Source organism: Eschrichtius robustus, chromosome 3 (assembly GCF_028021215.1).
Source record: "Eschrichtius robustus isolate mEscRob2 chromosome 3, mEscRob2.pri, whole genome shotgun sequence".
Taxonomy (NCBI): Eukaryota; Metazoa; Chordata; class Mammalia; order Artiodactyla; family Eschrichtiidae; genus Eschrichtius; species Eschrichtius robustus.
The window spans coordinates 4,516,720-4,536,207 of record NC_090826.1 but is presented as its reverse complement, the minus strand read 5'-3'; the positions used below and the strand labels follow the sequence as shown (position 1 = coordinate 4,536,207).

General features: G+C 55.5%; 1 protein-coding gene across 3 annotated transcripts in view; it reads left to right on the top strand.

Annotated features, from left to right (window-relative positions):
* The window catches only part of CHD5 (chromodomain helicase DNA binding protein 5), a 65,343-nt gene that overhangs the window by 41,012 nt on the left and 4,843 nt on the right, over positions 1 to 19,488 (top strand). For 2 of the 3 annotated variants that reach the window (XM_068538767.1, XM_068538766.1), the window contains exons 22-40: positions 651 to 740; positions 1,295 to 1,419; positions 2,502 to 2,733; positions 2,919 to 3,029; positions 3,282 to 3,454; positions 3,977 to 4,151; positions 4,616 to 4,708; positions 4,909 to 4,997; positions 5,305 to 5,438; positions 5,864 to 6,008; positions 6,395 to 6,554; positions 8,629 to 8,708; positions 8,953 to 9,085; positions 14,548 to 14,637; positions 15,269 to 15,406; positions 15,677 to 15,785; positions 17,414 to 17,546; positions 17,973 to 18,168; positions 19,313 to 19,476. In XM_068538767.1, coding sequence (XP_068394868.1) covers positions 651 to 740; positions 1,295 to 1,419; positions 2,502 to 2,733; positions 2,919 to 3,029; positions 3,282 to 3,454; positions 3,977 to 4,151; positions 4,616 to 4,708; positions 4,909 to 4,997; positions 5,305 to 5,438; positions 5,864 to 6,008; positions 6,395 to 6,554; positions 8,629 to 8,708; positions 8,953 to 9,085; positions 14,548 to 14,637; positions 15,269 to 15,406; positions 15,677 to 15,785; positions 17,414 to 17,546; positions 17,973 to 18,168; positions 19,313 to 19,476 — 2,570 coding nt within the window. The remainder of the gene's footprint in view (positions 1 to 650; positions 741 to 1,294; positions 1,420 to 2,501; positions 2,734 to 2,918; positions 3,030 to 3,281; positions 3,455 to 3,976; positions 4,152 to 4,615; positions 4,709 to 4,908; positions 4,998 to 5,304; positions 5,439 to 5,863; positions 6,009 to 6,394; positions 6,555 to 8,628; positions 8,709 to 8,952; positions 9,086 to 14,547; positions 14,638 to 15,268; positions 15,407 to 15,676; positions 15,786 to 17,413; positions 17,547 to 17,972; positions 18,169 to 19,312; positions 19,477 to 19,488) is intronic. The other variant, XM_068538768.1, reaches the window with a different exon arrangement.

Below are 19,488 nucleotides of genomic sequence, written 5' to 3'. Positions count from 1 at the left end.
TCTTAGCCAGACCACCCAACTCATGGTCAGGGTAGCTGCTCCTCAAACGGCCGAAGAAAGCAGACCAGTCCTTAGGTCCTAATAGCTGGTAAAAGGGATTCATTCCGTGGAACTGTCCAGGGGCCTGCTGGGGTGCAAGAAGCCAGTAGATAACACTTGCTCAGAGCTGAGAAACAGACAAGGAGGAAGGCAGAAGGGGAGGAAAATCCCTCTGTTACTAAATGAAGCTGGTGCTGAGGGTCTGGCCAGCACCTGGGGGCTTCTGGTGTGGACACCAGCTAAACCTCCAGTTATAAGCAGGGCCGGATGGGGCCTGTCCCCGGAACACAGGCTGCGGGGAGGGCCAGAGCTGAGCAGCGCTCCCTTAGAGGAAGGACAGAGGGAAGGGCGGGGCCACACAGGCCCAAACTTCCAACCTGCTCTCTTGCTTGCCTGGGAAGGAGAGGTGAGGGGGGCAGGCCAGGAGCTGGCTCTGGAGTGGAGGAAACCTCTGGAGGGGGAAGTGGTCCAGCGCCTCTTTAGTGGCAGGTTTGCAGCAAGTGCTGATGAGCTCTCTTTCCCTGGGGCTTGTGGCTGCTTCCCGCCTTCCACCCTCAGAACAGGGCTGGGGTCCCACGGCTCCAAAACCCAAAGCAGCGGTTCCTGTGCAGTTTCAGCATCTAGATGCGGCCCCAGCACACGTCTAAGTGGGAAGCATCAGGAGTATCGGACACCTGTTTGCAGCTCGAGTAGGTGCCATGGTCAGTCCCAGGTCACTCAGTGAAGGGCCCTGATGGGCCTCAGAACCAGCTGTCCTGCCGCAGTGGGCACCGACCAGAGGGTCGGCCTGGGTCCTGGAGCTGTGACCCTGAGTGTTCCTTGGCTGCTCTGACAGCATCACGGGCAGGGGAGCTGTGAGGGCGGGAAGGACCGAGTTCTCCAGGGCTCCCTGGGGCCTGACCCTCAGGGGCTCTGCCCGTATTTGCTGGCTGTTTGCAGTTTCTTCTTTGCCCGCCTGGGCTTTGAAAATTGGTTCCTTCTCATTCTGGCTCCATCCTGTTGGCTCAGGGCTCAGAGCTGGGGGATCCATAGGGCTCAGGTGGGCTGCTCTGTCCCCCCGCCCGGGGCCCCAGGCCTCCTGCGGCTTCCCTGAGCACAGCTCAGGCCATTGTTGCCTGTGATGGGGTCACAGTTCTAGCCCTCCCTGCCCCGGTCTCCCCTCCAGCTCTCCGGTCTGCCATCCACCTGTCCCCACCCCTACCCCTCTGGGTGTGCCCCTCACTCACCCCGCTGGGCGCCCACCTCTCTTCCTCAGCCCCTGGGGCCCAGCAGTTCTGCTTCCTCCTCTCGACCCGGGCAGGTGGCCTGGGCATCAACCTGGCCACGGCGGACACGGTCATCATCTACGACTCAGACTGGAACCCGCACAATGACATCCAGGTGTGTGGCCCTGACACCAGAACCCTCTAAGAGGGCCCCTCGCTGACCCTGGCTCTGTGGGCTTTCCCTCCCTCCCCCTCACAGACTGTCTCAGGGCTTTACCTCTCCCTGGACCCGCCTCGTGGAGTCCCAGCCCCAAGAGGGACCTGGGAGGTGAGCCCCTCCAGCTCCTTCATTGTACAAAAGAGGAAACAGCCCAGGGAGGGCAGGGGATGTGTCCAAGAACACGCAGCGATCTGTGTGACCATGACCCCTGGTCTGTCCCATCAGTCTTAGGGTCAAGGCCGTGGAGTGGGGCAGGATGAGGGGGTCCTGGGACCCAGAGGGGGCCAGTTTGGGAGGAACAGGAAAATAGAGTTTAGGGGACAAGGCCTGTGGAGGTGGGGAGAGGAAGAGATGGAGGCGGGGGCAATGGGGCTGATGAGGAAGGATGGGAGGGTTGGGGGCCAGGGGTGGTGGGAGTAGAGACACACTCTGCTGTCCATGGCCACCCCTGTCGGGGCAGGGCCGGGCACGTACACACTTTACACTCTTGGGGCGCACACACAAACTCATGTCTCATGCACACGTGTGTGCACCCGTGCACAGTCACCCACACAGATCTAATCACACCGATCACGTCATGCGGACACCTCATGCGCAAATCCCCGGGCATGTCCTCATATCACACCCTGTCCTCGCAGGGTGGCTGTGTATCTCCAACAGGTGGGCTCACAGTCCCACTAGTGGTCACTCCCGGGGAGCTGCAGCCCCCGTCTCGGCATGAGCACCATCAGAGCCCCGTGTGGCTTCATTACGTCAGGCACACTGGCCACACTGCCGCTCACACCGCTGCCTTGCACACCTGCAGTCACACCGAGTTCCGTCTGCACAGGCACCCCGGCCCACAGGAGGCCACACAGGACGCGAGCATGGCTGCCCTGGTGCACACACATCTCCACGGGCAGTCAGGCAGCTGGTTCCACGCAGAGCGCGCTCAGGAGCCCATGTGCATGCCTCCCCCCCGCCCTCCGGTGCCTGACCCTGAGCCCCCAGCCCTCTCTCGGTTGAGCCATGGGTGCTAAGCTGCAGGTCGCCCGCAGGCCTTCAGCCGCGCCCACCGCATCGGGCAGAACAAGAAGGTGATGATCTACCGCTTCGTGACGCGGGCCTCGGTGGAGGAGCGCATCACGCAGGTGGCCAAGCGCAAGATGATGCTCACGCACCTGGTGGTGCGGCCGGGCCTGGGCTCCAAGTCCGGCTCCATGACCAAGCAGGAGCTGGACGACATCCTCAAGTTCGGCACGGAGGAGCTCTTCAAGGACGACGTGGAGGGTGGGTATCCCGGCTGCCGGGGCACGGGGGGGTGGTCCTGCTCGAGACACTCCCTTCCCAGGGCATCTCCAGTGTGCAGCCTTTCCCGCCTCTGCTCCCCCCTCCTGGCCAGGATGGGCAGGGCCAGGGTGGCATCTCTGGGTGCTGCCCCCCCAGCTCTGCGGCCCCCCACCTCTGTCCTACAGGCATGATGTCTCAGGGCCAGAGGCCCGCCACGCCCATCCCTGATGTCCAGTCCTCCAAAGGGGGAGCCCTGGCCGCCAGCGTGAAGAAAAAGCACGGCAGCACCCCGCCAGGTAGGGGCCAACCCAGCCCAGCCCCCAGACCTCCTGTACCCCGGATGGCTGCTCCTGGAGAGGAAGGGGGCCCCCCAAACCCATTTTGTCAGGTTCCCCTGCCTGTGGACTGGAGCTGAGCGGGCAGTGGGCTGTTACATTCTCTGATCAGCGTGCTCCTCTGTTGCAAGCCCTGGAGGGGACTGGGAAGGGCCACTGTCTGGAATCTGTTCTGGTGGGGGTCCCCCAACTCTGCACCCTGTCTGCCCCCAGGTGACAACAAGGACGTGGAGGACAGCAGTGTGATCCACTACGATGATGCGGCCATCTCCAAGCTGCTGGACCGCAACCAGGACGCCACGGACGACACGGAGCTGCAGAACATGAATGAATACCTGAGCTCCTTCAAGGTGGCGCAGTACGTGGTGCGCGAGGAGGACGGCGTGGTAAGCCCCGCCCCTCCTCGGCCCCGCCCTCAGTGACCACGCCCCTCCCTTCAGCGGCTCCACCCATCTGCGGCCGCGCCCCTCCCGCAGCTTCTCCATCTACGCTCCGAAACCGATTATCCCGAAGGCCGGCTCCCTGGTCTCTCCTGAGTGGGCCCTCCACCCTCCACGTGGACCCTGGGTGCTAATTATTCTTCCACGTGCCAGTTTTCCTTTTGAAACTGGGGGCCTCCTGCGGACAAGGGTGGGGCTTATTCTGTTCTATACCCCAGTGCCTGGCACGAGGCCAGGGAGTACGTGCAGAGTGAATGAATGAATGAATGAATGACTGCGGCAGGAGCAGGAAGAGGAAGAACATGTGGGGCTGGGGGTGATCAGGGAAGGCTTCCTGGAGTAGGCAGGCTTTCCGGTTCCTCCTTGAGCCCCTAGAGGGTGAGATGTGGTAGAGGCAGCGAGGCCTCCTAGGGGCGGAGATGCGCGCTGGCCCCGCCCTCACGGAGCCCATGGCACCTGCGTCCCCAGGAGGAGGTGGAGCGGGAGATCATCAAGCAGGAGGAGAACGTGGACCCCGACTACTGGGAGAAGCTGCTTCGGCACCACTATGAGCAGCAGCAGGAGGACCTGGCCCGCAACCTGGGCAAGGGCAAGCGCATCCGCAAGCAGGTCAACTACAACGACGCCTCCCAGGAGGACCAGGGTGCGTGTCCCGGCGGGCAGGATCGTGCCGGAGGGGAGGGCATCCCTGTGGCGGGAAGCCCTGGGCGTGGGAGAGTAGCAGCCGTGTGGAGTGGCCTGAGCCGGGAGGCGGTGGGGAGAGCTTCTCGGAGAAAGGGGCCTCCGGGGCAGGTGTGGGGTGTTGGGTGTTTGGGGGAACAAGATGGGTGGTGGTTCAGTGACTTCACGGCTAGTGGTGTGCCTTTTGGCAAGCCTCAGTTTCTCCGTCTGTAAAGGAGGGATGACGATGGTGTGAGATCTTAGGATGTAGTGTAGGGTTGTAGGGATTCTACGGGAGCTCACAGGAAGTACACGAGGGCTGTTTCCATTGTCACTGTTCTCGGGCTGGGCTGTAGGGGTTTGGTGTGCCCCTGGGTGTGGGGGGCTCGGGTGGGCTTCTGCTTGCACAGCTCACCCTGCGCCCCTCTGCCTGACCCCCCCCCACAGAGTGGCAGGACGAGCTCTCAGACAACCAGTCCGAATATTCCATTGGATCCGAGGACGAGGACGAGGACTTTGAAGAAAGGCCGGAAGGGCAGAGTGAGTCTCAGCGCGGGGCCGGGGCCCAGGCGGTGTGTCGGGGAGCTGGTGGTCGGCGTGGGGCGCCCCGGGGGCATCAGGACAAGCATCCATCCTCCGTAGTGGGTCCTGAGGGGCCTGCTGTCCTGGGGCGAGCTGCTGGGTGGGTTGGGTCAGGACTCTGGGCCCGGCTGAGGGGTCGTGGCGGGCTGCTCCCCCAGGTGGACGGCGACAATCCAGGAGGCAGCTGAAGAGCGACAGGGACAAGCCCCTGCCCCCGCTTCTCGCCCGGGTCGGCGGCAACATTGAGGTGGGGCCTGCGTGCACACCCCGCTTTCCCAGCTCCCCTTCCCCAGATTTCTCTCGTCCCCTTTCAGAGCAAAGAACTCCCCGCTGCTGCCACTCCCGGGGCGCGGAGGAGTGGCGGGAGGGCCGGGGGGTCACGCTGGGTCAGTGCCAAGTAGAGGTGGGCCTGGGACAGGCCCTGGTCTGGGCCGTGCCCCTCTGGGTCCTGCCCCCGCTGGAGACCCCTGCTCCTCTGTGCCCCTCCCTTCCCTGTGCTTTTCTCCCACATCTCTGAATTCCCCGCTCCCTCACCCTGCTCTCCACCGGCCCAGGTGCTGGGCTTCAACGCTCGACAGCGAAAGGCCTTTCTGAACGCCATCATGCGCTGGGGCATGCCCCCCCAGGATGCCTTCAACTCCCACTGGCTGGTGCGGGACCTTCGCGGGAAGAGTGAGAAGGAGTTTAGGTAAAGGGGCTGAGGCGGTGGCCCAGGGCGTGGCCGCCCGCCCTGCAGCGGGCAGGCTCCGGCGGGGCGAGCCAGCACGATGGGTGGCGTCTCCGCCGGGTTAAGGGCATCCGGAGAGCTCACTGCTGTCCGACGTTGGCGTGCCTGGGGTCCAGGCCTGGGCAGGGCTCATTGGCAGAGAATGCTGACCAGTCCCCTCGGCCAGAGCAGCTGGTGTTAACGGCAGCGCGAAGGATCTGGGTTATCCGGGGCGGGGGCCGTCCCAGGAGGGTCCCCTGCCCGGGGGGCCTCTTCTGTCCTTCCCTGGGGCCTGACCCAGCCAGTCCTGGTTGGGAGGCAGGCGACGGGTGATGATTCCAGCCAGGAGGTCCCCCGGGGGTCCTGCCGGCCCCCCACTCCCTGAGCCCCGGTCCCCCCCACCCCAGAGCCTACGTGTCCCTCTTCATGCGGCACCTGTGTGAGCCGGGGGCTGACGGCGCGGAGACCTTCGCAGACGGCGTGCCCCGCGAGGGCCTCTCCAGGCAGCACGTGCTCACGCGCATCGGGGTCATGTCACTAGTTAGGAAGAAGGTGGGTGAGTAGTAGCCTTTGCTGGGCTTTTCCTGGTGGCCGACCACGGCCCAGGTGTGCCCCTGGGGGGTCAGCGGGCAGAGGGCAAGTGCCTGGCTTTCCAGGGTCTGAGTCAGGCTAGAGGCATGGACCCATGATGCCTCTCTGGGTGGGGAAGTCGGAGCGGGTGGGGACTGGAGGCCGGGATGGCAGGTGGGGCCGGGCTGGGGGTAGGGGCTGGCGGGGGTTTGCAGTCAGAAGGGCATGTGGCTTGGCCAGCCTCGGGTGGAGGCGGCACCTCTGCCTCACCCCAAGCCTGGGACGCCCCCAGTCCCACGGGCTGCCCTGAGGCCCTCAGTTCTGAGCTCCGACCACCTCCCTCCCTGCTTCCCTCCCACCTGCCCCAGGTTCAGGAGTTTGAGCACGTCAATGGGAAGTACAGCACCCCGGATTTGATCCCTGAGGGGCCCGAGGGCAAGAAGCCAGGCGAGGTCATCTCCTCGGATCCCAACACACCAGTGCCCGCCAGCCCTGCCCACCTTCTGTCTGCCCCGCTGGGCCTGCCAGGTCTGGGCTCTGTCAAGCAGGGGAGGGCACCTGGGTCACAGGAGGTGGCGAGACCCCACGTCCTCCCCACATCCCACAAGGGCTGGCCTCCCTCCCCGCCCAAAGCTTCTGGCTGCAGAAGTGTCACTCCCCTGAGAGATTTTCTTTTTAATGGCAGCTTTTTTTTTTTTTTTTTTTAAGCACCTTTATTATTTATTTATTTATTTATTTATTTATTTATTTATTTATTTATTTATTTATTTATTTGGCTGTGTTGGGTCTTCGTTTCTGTGCGAGGGCTTCCTCTAGTTGCGGCAAGAGGGGGCCACTCTTCATTGCGGTGTGTGGGCCTCTCACTATCGTGGCCTCTCCCGTTGCGGAGCGCAGGCTCCAGACGCGCAGGCTCAGTAGTTGTGGCTCACGGGCCCAGTTGCTCCGCGGCATGTGGGATCCTCCCAGACCAGGGCTCCAACCCGTGTCCCCTGCATTGGCAGGCAGATTCTCAACCACTGCGCCACCAGGGAAGCCCAAATGACAGCTTTGAGATGTAGTTCACACACCACCGTGTTCCATCTTTAAAACTGTATTATCCAGTCGTTTCTAGTAGATTCATAGGATTGTGCAACCATTGCCTCTAATTCCAGAATGTTTTCATCACCCCAAAGAGAAACACGTACTCATTAGCAGTGGCTCCACATTCCCTCTCCTCGTATCTTCCTCAGCAACCACTAATCTACTTTCCGTCTCTATGGGTTTGCCTATTCTGGACATTTCATGTAAATGAAATTATACACTATGTGGCCTTTTGTGCCCGGCTTCTTTCACTAGCATAATGTTTTCCAGGTTCATCCACGTTGTAGGGTATCAGCACTTCATTCCTTTCTGTGGCCGAATACTATTCCATTGTTTAGATCCACCACATTTTGAGTATCCACTCATCAGCTGATGGATTTTGGGTTGTTTCTACCTTTTGGCTATTGTGGATAATATTGTGAGTAACATTGCTTTGAACTTTTGTGTTCAACTGAAAACAGGTGTCTTCATTTCTGTTGGGCGTATAGCTAGCAATGGAATCACTGGGTCACATGGTATAACATTTTGAGGAACTGCCAGCCTTTCACAGCGACCACACCATTTTTCATTCCCACCAGCCACGTGTGAGGCTCCAGTTTCTCTGCCTCCTCACCAGCACTTATCTGACTTTTTGCTTACAGCCATCCTAGTGGGTGTGAAGGGGCGTTTCGTTGTGGTTTTGATTTGCATCTCTCTTTTGATTTGCATTTCTCTTTTGATTTGCATCTGTGATGGCTGAAGATGTTGAGAATCTTTTCATGTGCTTCTGGGCCATTTGTGCGTCTTCTTTGGAGAAATGTCGTTTCAGATCCTTTGTCCTTCTTTAATGGGTTATTTGCCTTTTTGGTGATTCGTGTGTTTACCTGGGCAAAGCATCTTCTTCCCTCAGTCAGACCCCTCAGGCCGGGGGCGTCCTGCCTATCCCAGGTGATAGGTGAGGCCCCGAGAGGCTCAGCGCCTCTGAGGACGTCCTGCTTCTGGGCACAAGTGCCCTCTAGTTTACTAGACATGCCTAGCTTAACTTCCTGGACCCGTGTGCCCGTGGGCAAGTCCCTTACCCTGCAAGCCCCGTTTTCTCATCCGTGATGTGGAGCCAGGATAGTGACCACCTTCCAGGGCTGCTCAGAGCACGTGGGTCACTGGCCCTTTGCAGGATCAAGAACTGACTCAGCGTGGGGGAGGCACGTGGCCAGTCAACCAGCCTGAAAGCCGGGACCACACCCAGCCGTCCTGGCTCCTAGTCTGGGCCTCCACCTACCTCACTTCCCTGCTTCCAGATGGGAGGCCCCCCCACCCCCGCATGTAGCTCCATCCTGTCGGCCCCTGGCTTTGGCCTCACTGGGCCCAGGGTCCTCCCACGCTCCTCACATTGCAGGCCTGGCCTGGGTGCTCTCGCTCACCTGGTTCACCTGTCCTTCTGGAGGTGCCGGGCCCGGGATCCTCTCTGACGCCCCATTTTCTGCCCTTCTCCCCCTCCCTGCCCCAGCTCACCTGTCTCACCCCGTCTCCCTTGATCTTTCAGACAAAACGGAAGCCCAGCTGGGCTACTTGGAAGAGAAGGAGCTGGGGGTGCAGAAGCCAAAGAAGCCCCCAGAAATCCAGGTATGGAAGATGCAGGTGTCTGGGCCCCTGTGGGGTGGGGGTGGGTCTGGGGACCTTCTCAGGCCTTGCCCAGGCAGCTGTCACTCAGGCCCCCTGGTTCCAAGTTCGAGCCTCTGTGTCTGGGGAGCGGGTTGGGAGCAAGCAGTGGGAGCCGGGAGAGTGGGTTCCGAGCCCAGCACCCCTCCCCTGCCTCCACTCCTGTTGAGGCTCCAGGCCCCGCAGCTCCCGAGTCTGTCCTCCCTAGGCCCTGCCAGCTGCCCTGGACAGAGCGGAGGGTGAGGACAAGCACGAGAACTCGGAGGGCAAGGAGAGGGCCCGAGAGGAGCGACTGGAGGAGACGGAGAAGGCCCAGCCCTCCCCCGAGCAGCTGCCGAAAGGTGCGGGCTTCCACCCTGCTGCAGTGTCAGGCCTGGCTCAGAGAAGGGCAGCCAGGCCGCCCTCTACCCCGTCTCTCCCTGGCCGGGTGGTGGGCTGTGCATCGCTCTGTCCTAGCACCATAGGTCCCAGGGTGAGGGGAGAGCCAGGGGCTCAGTTCTCTACATGTGGGCTTTAACTTTTCCTGCTGTACAGTTTGGGGGTTATTGGGCTACATCTTTTTTTTTTTTAATAATTTTATTTATTTATTTTTGGCTGCGTTGGGTCTTCGTTGCTGCGCGCGGGCTTCTCTAGTTGCGATGAGCAGGGGCTGTTCTTCGTTGCGGTGCGCGGGCTTCTCCTTGCGGTGGCGTCTCTTGTTCCGGAGCGTGGGCTCTAGGGCGTGCACGCTTCAGTGGTTGTGGCTCACGGGCTCAGTAGTTGTGGCTCGTGGTCTCTAGAGTGCAGGCTCAGTACTTGTGGTGCACGGGCCTTGTTGCTCCGCGGCATGTGGGATCTTCCCGGACCAGGGCTCGAACCCGTGTCCCCTGCATTGGCAGGCGGATTCTTAACCCCTGCGCCACCAGGGAAGCCCAGGCTACATCTTTTTATTAGTTATTTCTGAATCAGTGGTCTCGTGGTCTGAACACATGAGTCTGTATGATATTGTTTTTATATGATACTGTTGAAACCTGCTTTCTGGCTTAATGTGGTCAGATCTTGTAAATACTCGTGTGCTTGAAAAGAATGTTTGTCCTTTCATTGCTGGGTGTAAGGTTCTAAATATATGCATTAGATCATTATGTTGTTCAGATTTTTTTATATCCTTACTTATTTTTGGTTTGCTTTGATCAGTCACATCTGAGAGACTTGTGTTAAAATCTCTCACTGTGAGTGTGGGTTAGTCTCTGTCATCGTAAGGCCAGATTTTGTTTCGTATAGTTGGGGATTGGGTTGTTAGGTGCATGTCGGTTCAGGTTTTTTATAATTTTCTGTTTATTATGTAATAGCCTTCTTATTCCTCCTGATACTTTTTGCTTTAAGGTTCATTTAGGCTGATTTGGATTGAGCTTATTTTTGTTTAGTATACACTTGGTGTTTTTTTTTTTTTTTTCTTTTTGGCCATGCTGTGCAGCATGTGGGATCTTAGTTCCCTGACCAGGGATTGAACCTGGGCCCCCTGCAGTGGAAGCGCAGAGTCCTAACCACTGGACCTCCAGGGAATTCCCATACTTGGTGTATTTTTTTCTATCCTTTTACTTAAAAGTATAAATAAAAACTTTATTGCGATATAATTCATATTCCATACGGTTCACCCATTTAAAGTATATCATTCAGTAGTTTTTATGTATTGCACAGGGTTGTAGAATCACCAGCACAATTAATTGTAGAACATTTTCATCATTCCAGAAAGAAACCCTATGCCCATTAGCCCATTTTCTCCTCCCCACAGCCTGTGGCAATCACTAATTTACTTTCTGTCTCTTTGGATTTGCCTGCTCTGGACATTTCATATAAATGGAATCATAAAATATATGCCTTTTTATGTGTGACTTCTTTCACTAAGCACAGTGTTTTCAAGGTTCATCAGTTTTGTACCATGTATTGGAACTTCATTCCTTTTTGCTGAATAACATTCTACTCTGTGGATAGACCATATTTTATTTTCCCATTCATCAGTTGATGGACTAACCCAACATCAGTTGGGTTATTTTGCCTTTTGGCTATTATGAATAATGCTGCTGTGAACATTTGTATATAGGTATTTGTGTGGACATAGATTTCAGTTCTCTTGGGTATATACATAGGAGTGGAATTGTTGGATTGTATGGTAACTTTAATATTTTGAGGAACTGCCAGATTGTTTGCTACAGTGACTGCACCACTTTACATTCCTACCAGCAGTGTATGGTTTTCCAATTTCTCCACATCCTGGCCAACACTTGTTATTATCTCTCTTTTTGATTATAGCCATCCTAGTGGGTGAAAAGTCATAGCTCAAGTGGTTTTGATTTGTATTTCCCTTCTGTGTAAAGATGTTGAGTATCTTTTCAAGTGTTATTGGCCATTTGTACATTTTTGCTGGAGAAATGTCTTTTCAGATCCTTTTGTCCATTTTTTAATTGGGTTATTTGTCTTTTTATTATTGAGTTATAAGAGTTCTTTATAATACATGTTCCACATCAGATATGGTGATTTGCAAGTATTTTCTTCCATTTCTTAATTTTTAATCTATCTGTATAATTAAGTTTTAGGTATATCTTTTGTGAACAGTATATGGTGGGATTTGTTGTTTTAAATCTAATCATATAATCTCTACCTTTTAGCTGGCAAATTTAATCTCATTACATTTATTGTAATAGCTAGGTATTTGGATGAATTTCTACTCTTATTTTGTGCTTTATATCACCCTTGCCTTTTCTTCTTTTTTCTCCTGACATCTCTTGGATTGATCACATTTTCTATTTTCCCCTTTTCCCCTCAACTTCTTTGGAAGGTTTACAGTCAATTCTATTTTGTACTCTTAAATTTTTAACATGTTACCGCCTGAAGACTATAAGGACTGTAGGCAACTTTAGCTCTGACGCACTCCCTTTTCATCTTCTATGTGCTGTTGCTTATTTCTAAAAGTTTTGTGTTTGCTTGTTTGTTCATTGTTGATTTGTTCAGTGTCCTCCTTCCCAAAATACACCCTTCAATGGTGCTTTAAGCAAATTTCTGTGGATGGCAAATTCTCTCATTATGTGTTATTTTTCCTTTACATCTTATTGTGTTTTTCTTGAATAATAGCAGAATTCGAGGTGGGATAGGGGTTTTCCCTCAGCACTTAAAGATGTTATTTCTTTTGTATTCTGGCTTCCATTGTGCTGAGAAGGCTGCTCTCAGGGTAATTGCTGCTCCTTTGTAGGAAACCTGCCTTTTCTATCTTTCCTAACACGGAAAGACCATTTGTAAGATATTCTGTTTGTCTTTGGTCCTGTGCAGTTTCACAACAATGAAATTTTTATTTATCCTGCATGTGACTGACTGTGATTCTTTTTTTTTTTTTTTTTTCTTACTGACTGTGATTCTTAAAGCTGAGTGTTGTGTCTTCTATCGGTTATGGGCAGATTCTCAGTCACTCCCTCACTGAATGTTATCTTTCCTCCCATTATGTTTATTTTCTCCTGGCATTCCTCTTACTCATCAATTCATTCATTCACCCAACAAATATATATTGAAGGCCTGCTGTGTGTTGGGGGCTGTCCTAGGCTTTGGGGACACAGACAGTGAACCAAAGCCAAAGCCTTCACATGGAATTTGTATTCTACTGGGGGACCCAGGTGATCAGCAATAAGCACAAGTAGGTCTTGTTCAATAACGGACTCCAAATGCAATGAAGAAAAGAAAGCAGGTACAAGGTTTGTGAAAGAGGGGGGCGGACGTGTCTTTCACATCTTTTACGTTTTTGTTTCCTGTTTCTCTGCAAGGCTTTTTGAGTCATCCTCAGATCTAGCTTCAGTTCCTGCTTTCTTTTATACAGCTATTCATTTGTATTATTTTCTATGGTTGCAAAACAAATGATTACAAATTTAGCAGCATGAAGCAACACCCGTGTATTAGCCCACAGTTGCATGGGTCAGAAGTCTGGGGTGGTGTGGCGGGGTTCCCTGCCAAGGGACTTGCAAGACTGAAGTCAAGGCATTGGCTGAGCCGAGTTCTCATCTGAAGGCTTGGGGGAAAATCTGCTTCCAAGCTCATTCTTGCTGTTGGCCGACTTCAGCTCCTTGGGGTTGGAGGACTGAGGCCTCCTTTGCTGGCTCTCAGCTGGGGGGGCCATTCTTAGCACCTAGAAGCTGCCCACGTTGCTTGCCACGGGGCTCACTCCATCTTCAAACCAGCAATGGTGCACCAGTCCCCCTCAGGCTTCAGATCTCTGACGTCCTTTTCTGTGACCATTCAGAGAAAACTCTGCTTTTAAAGGGCTGGTGTGATGAGGTCAGGCCCACCTGGATAATCTCCCTCTTCTAAGGTCACCTGTGCCTCATCGCATGACCTTCTCAGGGGAGTGGAATCCGTCACATTCACAGTCCTGACGACTATGTACAAGGCTTGTTCTCCAGGGCCAGGAAGTCGTGAGGATGTCTTAGAAATCTGCAAGGAGATGTCTAAAATGTTAGTGATTATGTATTTCATTTCTAGAAGTTTTATCTGGCTTTTACTACGGATTCTCTTCCTTTTTTTTCTCTCTGTCTGGCTGTGGGTATTGTTTTCTGAGTTTCATTTGGGTGCATCTTCATCAGAGATTGTTTTATCCATGAGAACCCATGTTATTCCTGGGTAGCAGGAAATGTCTCCCCTTCCATTTCCGCGAAGCCCAGGGCTTAGTGGTCTCACTAGTGACTTGGCTGGTCTGGGACCAGTCTTTATGACAAATTCAGATTCCACAGCCTGCATGCCTTTGTGTTGGGTTTGGACCCTCACTGGGGGCTTTCTGCCCCCTAGATTCCATGTGGGAGCCAGGCTTCCTCAGCTTGGCCATGAGCTGGCGGATGGAACTTTCCTTCTTTCGCAGAGAGCACAGCAGTTGGAGGGTGTTGGTTCATTGGTTTAATTCCAGTTCTCTGCATCTCATCCTTCCTGTCTGGTGTTGAGACACAGCTGGAGCCCCCCAGACCTCTTCCTGGTGTCCAGTCACCGTCTGCCCAGGCCCCCAGCATATGCTTCTCGAGCTTTGAGTTTCCATTCATTTATGGCACCTGGCAATTTCCTTTTCTTCTTGTGAGTGCACCCGTGTGTTTTGTTTTTTTTATTTTTTAATTTTTAATTTTTATTTTTTTATTTTTTTGTTTGTTTTTATTTTTGGCTGTGTTGGGTCTTCGTTGCTGTGCACAGGCTTTCTCTAGTTGTGGCGAGCGGGGGCCACTCCTCGTTGCGATACGTGGGCTTCTCATTGTTGTGGCTTCTCTTGTTGCGGAGCACGGGCTCTAGGCGCTCAGGTTTCAGTAGTTGTGGCTCGCGGGCCACAGTTGCTCTGCGGCATGTGGGATCCTCCCGGACCAGGGATCGAACCCGAGTCCCCTGCATTGGCAGGCAGATTCTTAACCACTGCGCCACTGGGGAAGCCCCACCCGTGTGTTTTTTTAATGTGATAGATATTGCCTGACATTTCTGGGTGTCTGTAAGAGGGGTCTTGTGTTAACGAAGCCCTGACATGTTGCCAGAACTTTGAGTCCTCTGGTTATCACTGTGGTAGGGAGGGTTCGGAGACTGTGCCTTGAGAAGTTTGGGGGGAGGGCGCTGCTGGGATGGGTGGGTGGGGTGAGGTCCCGCCCCCACCCTGCCTCCCCAGAGGACCCTCCCTGATGGTACCTGTTGGGCTTCTGAGTAAGATGATGGAGAGGATTCCGTGCACGGCTAAAGCACTGTTGGGAAGCCACCAGCCTGGAGTCTCCTCTGCCCTTCCGGACCCCTCCCCACTCTGTGAACACACTTTGTCTTGCAGAAGAAGTGCTTGCTGAGAAGGAGAAGATTCTGGACAAGTTGGAGCTGAGCTTGATTCACAGCAGAGGCGATGGCAGTGATTTCAGGCCAGGTTTGGGGCTCTTGCATGTGCTCTGTCCTGTGTCCCTTGGTCTCTTGAGGGAACCATCTGGAGCCTCTTGGTCCTCTTGCAGCCTCCTGGGTACCGTCCCCTTGGCCCCAGGCCCTGATCAGAGCTGCTGGGTGGGAGCCTGGACTCGCCAGCCCCTCAGGGGACAGGCCCTCCACCTCCTCTCTCCTGACCCCTCCTGTGGCGCTGGCCACCACCAGAGGGAAGGAGAACTGGTCACAGAGTTTGGCCTAGAGCATTTGGGGTTCAGCTGGCAGCCTGTGTCCTTCTAAGTGCTGGAATGTTCTGGAACGGTCGTCCCCAGATCAGAGCCCCAAGGCGGCACTGCCCTACTTCAACATAAGCTGCATTTTCACAGTCCCCCGCATCCCCCCTGTTCCCAGGTGGTCCTGACTTGGTGGAGGGACACTCAGGCTTGGAGCAGCCCTCCCTGCTCAGGATGGAGAGAGGGGGCTGCTGGCTTGTCTGTTTCAAATCCCCTTGGGCAGTGAGCCCCTTGCGGGTGGGGAGGTGTGATTCCTGCTTGCCTTTGGGTCCCCAGTGCTTGGGGGAAAGAGGCCCCTGGGCAGTGCCTTTGGGATGGATAGATGAAGGTGGGTCTGTCCTCCCACAGATGACACCAAAGCCGAGGAGAAGGAGCCCATTGAAACACAGCAAAATGGTGACAAAGAGGAAGATGAGGAGGGGAAGAGGGAGGACAAGATCGGGAAGTTCAAGTTCATGTTCAACATTGCAGACGGGGGCTTCACAGGTACTGGGGTGGGGCCGTGGGCAGAGAGCAGTGCCTGTTTGTGTCGCAGGCTTCCTGATGGTGGGTCCCAGGAGTCTGGGCCGATGTTTATATTATACTAACGTGTGAATGGTTGACAAAAATCCGCGGTATGACCTTTCCTAGTGACGCTGGAACACTGAACCTCTCAGGGTGGGGAGAATGGTAGGTAGTGAGGGAGAGGCTTTCCTAGGCCCACCTCTGTGGGGGCTGGGGGGCACCTCATTCTGCTCCCCTTGGCTGGCTTCCCAGAGCTACACACACTGTGGCAGAACGAGGAACGTGCTGCTGTGTCCTCGGGGAAAATCTACGACATCTGGCACCGGCGCCATGACTACTGGCTGCTGGCGGGCATCGTGACGTATCCTTGGCTAAGCCGGGCTGGGCAGGACTCTGGTCTGTTCCTCTGTGGACCTCAGGGAGGGGTGTGGGGCTTGTGAGGTGAGGAGTCAGGGGCTGGTGGTCCTAACCAGGTGCCAGGGACCCTTTCCTGGTTATGATGACAGTGACCGTGATCGTAACGGTAGCTTGTCCCTTTATACTCAATACTCCATCCTCACAGCAGCCTTCCCAAAGGGTCACTACTACGATCCCCGTTACACAGAGGAGGAAACAGGTGCTCAGAGAGGCCAAGTGACTTGCTCAGGGACACACAGCCCTTCCATCTGACTCCACAACCAATGCTCCTAATTCCTACCTGATACAGACCTCACCTCCTCCCACTGATGACACCTGAAGGGTGCTTCACCATTTAGGAAGGCTTTCATTCATTCATTCATTCTTCAATTCCATCTTTACTGATCACCTGTCATGTGCCAGGCACGGAGGATGCAGCCATGAACAAAACAGGCCCAAATCTCTGTCTACCCGGAGCTCACATCCTACTGGGGGTAGATGGTGAACGGCATAAATTAGCAAAGTGTGGGGTTTAAGGAACATGATAAAGGGAGGATGGGAAAACGGAGCTTTGTGGGTGGGGGTTGCCTGTAATGTGGGAAGGTCAGAGAAGGCGACATTGAGTACAGACCTCCCAGAGGCAAGGAGAGGGCCACACAGCTACCCGGGGGGAGCCACCCAGCAAAGCCGGCCTTCATGACAGCCTGGAGTGGGGCTGGTTATTATAAAAAGAGGTGGAAATTTGTAGATCAGGGGTCGGCAGACCTTTCCTGGGAGGGGCCGGGGAGTGGATATTTCAGGCTTTGCAGAGGACTCCTCCAGTCTGCCATGGTAGCAGAAGTAGCCACAACACGTTAACCAACAAGTGTGGCCGTGTTGCAATAAAACTTTATTTGCAAAAACAGGCTGTGGGCCGGATTTGGCCTGTGGACCCAGTCGTGGAGGTTAAGATGCTTGGAGCCAGCCTGCCTGGGTTCGAATCCTGACTCTACCCCTCACTAACTGTGGGACTTTGGGCAAGAAAACTGTGCTGTTTTTCTTTGTTCCCTCTGAAGGCTCTAGCGGAGGCCCCTTCCTTGCCTGTCCCCAGCTCCTGGTGGAGGCTGTCAGTCCTTGGCGTCCCTTGGCCTACAGCTAGCTGCACCATTCCAGTCTCTGCCTCTGTTGTCACTCACATGGCCTTCTTACCTGGGTGTCTCTCTGTGTCCAAATTTCCTCCTCTTACAAGGACATCAGTCACTGGATTAGCGCCCACTCTCTCCTGGGATGACCCCTTCTTAATCTGATTACACCTGGAAATAGCCTATTTCCAAATAGGGTCACAGCCACAGGTGCTGGGGGTTAGGACTCGGATGCTTCCATCCTCTGGGTTTTGGGGATGAAGGAGTTTATCTGATGAAGGCTCGGTGCCGTGTCTGGGCTCCTGGGGGCCCCTGTCGGTGTCCACTGATTGTCAAGTCACCCTTGTCGACGTGGTCATCTTGCAGCCAAAGTTAATTATCTGGAGAGCACAAAGCCAGGGTGCCGAACCCCGGGCTGGTCTCCCGCCCACCACCCCACGGCCAGGTTTGCCCTTAACGGTGCCCCACCCAGGCACGGCTATGCCCGTTGGCAGGACATCCAGAACGACCCGAGATACATGATCCTCAATGAGCCCTTCAAGTCCGAGATCCACAAGGGCAACTACCTGGAGATGAAGAACAAGTTCCTGGCCCGCAGGTTCAAGGTCAGTCCTTGGCAGGGCCAGAGGCTGGGGGCGGGCTGCTGCAAGAGGGCCGGTTACATGACGGTCTGGGGCAAGTTACATGAAAGTCTGGGGCAAAGAAATGAGCGAGTAGCAACCCCCCACCCTGTATATCCGGATGCGGGCCAGACTGTCCAGGAAAGGGAGTCATTTAGTCAGTCAACGAACAGGTGCTGGGTCCTTGCTCTGGGCCAGACCCCCCCTGGGCGAGTGTCCCTGCCCTGGGTGATGGGTGCAGAGAACTCAGCTTGGGGCGGGCTCTAAGGGGTGGCCCAGAGGGTGGACAGCCGGATGAGGGTGTGTGTCCTCCATCCCTGCTTTCCGCCAGAGCCTTGGCCTGCGGGGGTGGGTGCTGGCGGAGGGGGGCCAGGCCAGCGCTCAGTCGCTCTCCTCCCCCCGCCCCCTCAGCTCCTGGAGCAGGCGCTGGTCATCGAGGAGCAACTCCGGAGGGCCGCGTACCTCAACATGACCCAGGACCCCAACCACCCCGCCATGGCCCTCAATGCCCGCCTGGCCGAGGTGGAGTGCCTTGCCGAGAGCCACCAGCACCTCTCCAAGGAGTCCCTCGCCGGGAACAAGCCTGCCAATGCCGTCCTGCACAAGGGTGAGCGAGCCCACTCCCTGGAGGGGGGCCCACCCGCCTTGCTCCTGCCCAGCGGCTCCATAGCCACAGGTGTGGGCGTGGGGCTGGGGACAGGACATCAGATGGGACAGGCTGTCATCCAGCCTCTGCTCTTAGCTGTGGGGAAAGCGAGGCCCTTGCTTTTCTAGCCTTTTTCGGAAGGTCAGCGCCGTGCAGGCCCTGGGCGGCGGGTAGGTGACATAGAAGACGATTAAGTTGTACAGCTCGTTTATCGAGCCTTGACAACATGTTTTATTTTTTTATTTAATTTTTTTTTAGTGAAAGAGGAGAGGACCTTTTTAAAATTAAAAAAAATTTTTTTTTATTGGAGTAGATTTACAATGTTGTGTTAGTTTCAGGTGTACAGCAAAGCGAATCAGTTATCCATATACATATGTCCACTCTCTTTTAGATCCTTTTTCCATACAGGTCATTACAGAGTATAGAGTAGGGTTCCCCGTGCTGTACAGTAGGTCCTTGTTAGTTATCTATTTTATATGTAGTCGTGTGTTTGTGTCAGTCCCAGTCTCCCAACTTATGACAATGTGCTTTAAATACGTTCTCTCTTTAATCCTTGTAATATCTTTAAGTGGTGAGGTTTCTCATCCCATTTTAAAGTCGGTGCTCAGGGAGGTGAAGTAGCTGCCCAAGGTCTCCCGGGATTCACATCTTTGACCCTCGTGCTCCAAATCCTGAGGAAGTTCCCAGGCTGGTTAGGGGGAGGGGGTGAGCCAAGCTCACGTGAGGGTCCCTGGACTCTGCGGCCCCCGCTGCCTGGGAGAAGTTTCCTGAGGCTGCTCTGCCTTGGGCGCGGACCCTGTCCCCCACAGTGGCCAGTGCTGCAGGCCTCCCCGGGAGCCAGGAGGCTGGCTGAGGGCCCGGGGGGAAGCCCAGCGTTGGGTCGGGGTTCCTGGCTGTCATCTCTGCAGCCCTCGGCCCGGGAGAAGCTGCTGGGAAAACCCGGCTCTTGTCCAGCAGCCGGCGGGGCTCTGCTCGGCTGGCTGGGAGGGCCGGGTGAAGGGCGCCCCCTGGCGTCTGCTGCGCGGGTGCAGTAACACAGCGACACAGCCTGGTAGCTAAGTGCCCGCCTGGGTGCCGCGCCCCGCGCCTCCCCTTCCCTCCCCAGTCCTGAACCAGCTGGAGGAGCTGCTGAGCGACATGAAGGCGGATGTGACGCGCCTGCCCTCCATGCTGTCCCGCATCCCCCCGGTGGCTGCCCGTCTCCAGATGTCAGAGCGCAGCATCCTGAGCCGCCTGACCAACCGAGCCGGGGACCCCACCATCCAGCAGGTCAGGCCCGGC